Below are 2142 nucleotides of genomic sequence, written 5' to 3' on the forward strand. Positions count from 1 at the left end.
ATATGCTATATAAGTTTGACGCCACTGATAAAAATGATGGAACAATGAGTTATCCAGTCGGTCAATGACAGAATGCCGCCTATGATTGCCGATTGCATAATTATAATAATTTTATTTATTCATTATTGTCATTTCTATAAAATCAGTAATCCGTATTAGGAACAATTTTGGTTAGGTTCATAATCGGCGCACAGTCTATTCTCATTTCTCAGAAGCGCCTGTCGTCGCCGATAACCGACCGACCGCACGAGACAGTCATTAATTTTTTGGCGTAGTGGGGGAATTCGCGGTTGCCGTCACAACGGCAAGTAGGTGGCAACACAGATATATAATAACACTAGATAGCCGACTTCCTATAGCAGCAATATCAAATATTGAAGTTGGGAAAATGGCCGACTTTTCTTATCAAAGGGCCCATTGTTTACATAGTTCTTGTTGATAAAATTGTAATAACGTATTAAGATTAACGTATTACTGTAAATTGTAAATTGTAATATTACAATTCATTTTCTTTTAATTAATTTCTTTATTAAGATTAATTTAAGATGGTGCACAGATGTTTTGTTGGAAACTGTCCCAATAAAAAAGTAACTGGAAGTGGTATTCATTTCTTTTCGTAAGTAATTATTTAAAATCACAAGGTTGAAATTACCTATAAATTATGTTTCATATAATTTATTTAATGTTTTGTTTTAAATAGATTTCCAAAAGACGATGATCTAAAAAAATTATGGTTAAAATCTATAAAATTAAAGTATGGTGTACAAACACAACATAGTCGTGTCTGTAGTGACCATTTCACTAAAAATGATTTCAAAACTATTGTGGGAGGTCGAAATCACATTTTATTAAAAAACGACGCTGTTCCTACAATTTTTATTGCTAAAAGAACAACAGAAAAAATTAATGATGGCATAAGAATTGCATCAAATGAAAACCCTACGTCCTCACATGCTATAGATACTAATATACAACTAGTTGATTCAGCAATGTTATTGGAAGAAAATTCTATAGATGTGCAGCATGAAGACGCCCATATAGTGGAAAAGTCTGAAGTCGCAACATGTAAGCGACCGAAAAGAAAACTTACGTATGGCTTAGTTGAAACTGAAAATAATATTAGCCCTTCTCGGTCATCTTACACGCTGCCAAAAAGAGGAAGACCTACAACCAAAAGTCCAGCTACACCTCGTAAAACATTAATTAAGAGCAAAGTTAAAATCCTGCAACAAAAAGTAAGAAGACTAAAGACTAAAATAAAAACTCTTAACGATGTATTGGAAGAATTAAAAAAAAAAGGGTTGATCGAAAATGATCCATGTGATCTTATAGAAAATGAATTTGAAGGCATTCAACTCGAAATTTTGAAAAATGAATTGACTAATAAGAAAAGAAAGCCTACCGGATGTAGATATAGCGATGAAATAAAAAAATTTGCTCTTACACTTCATTACTATTCGCCTAAGGCATATAAATTTTATCAGTTAGTACCTACTAATATCTAAGTAAGAAACAGTCTTGGGTAAAATACTTTTTAAAAGTATTTGGAATAAATACTCGAATATTCATGAAAAATAGTATTCCGAATATGTATTCGAATACATAATAAAAATAGTATTCTGAATGAAGTATTAGAATACTATAAAACTATTCCAATACTTTAAAAATATTTTTTTGTTTTAGATATTAATAGAATAATAATTGCTTTTGTGAAATTAGAGCCAATGTTTAAATATATTGTTTGTAAATTAAAATAATAATATACTTAACTATGACAATTTATGATTTACAATATACAATAATAATTATCTGCTATTATTATATTTTATGAAAATTTGTTATACTTATATATAATAATTTGTAATGTTCCTATGTTTTAATTATCTACCAAAGTTTCATTTTTTATGTTACCTAACTAGTTGTTTCAAATTTTATTAGGTATTAAATGTTAATTGTAAAAATAAATAAAAGGTTTTTCATTGGAATTAATATATTCTAAACTTTTTCTATTATTTTAATTTTCATATGAATATTTAACATAAATAACGACAAATTAAAATGGTAAAATACTACTTTGTCATGGCAAAAGTACAAGTACATAACATTATAATTTATAACAATAATCATTGATTCTTTATTATC

The 2142-nt window shown here is 28.1% G+C and overlaps 1 protein-coding gene across 1 annotated transcript; it reads left to right on the forward strand.

The window, feature by feature from the left end:
• Positions 1 to 352: 352 nt before the first annotated feature.
• LOC100570251 (THAP domain-containing protein 2-like) lies at positions 353 to 1505 on the forward strand. The gene is made up of 2 exons (XM_003240400.4): positions 353 to 616; positions 701 to 1505. Exons 1-2 carry the CDS (start codon positions 546 to 548, stop codon positions 1503 to 1505), a joined length of 876 nt encoding a protein of 291 aa, XP_003240448.1. The 5' UTR covers positions 353 to 545.
• Positions 1506 to 2142: the final 637 nt, after the last annotated feature.

The sequence above is a fragment of the Acyrthosiphon pisum genome, unplaced genomic scaffold (genome assembly GCF_005508785.2).
Source record: "Acyrthosiphon pisum isolate AL4f unplaced genomic scaffold, pea_aphid_22Mar2018_4r6ur Scaffold_20862;HRSCAF=22345, whole genome shotgun sequence".
NCBI lineage: Eukaryota > Metazoa > Arthropoda > Insecta > Hemiptera > Aphididae > Acyrthosiphon > Acyrthosiphon pisum.

Excerpts from the sequence above, each read along its gene's own strand:
- LOC100570251 (XM_003240400.4), top strand. The coding sequence starts at position 546 with ATGGTGCACAGATGTTTTGTTGGAAACTGTCCCAATAAAAAAGTAACT. Across the intron at positions 617-700 it reads AGTGGTATTCATTTCTTTTC|ATTTCCAAAAGACGATGATC; the intron begins GTAAGTAATTAT and ends TGTTTTAAATAG.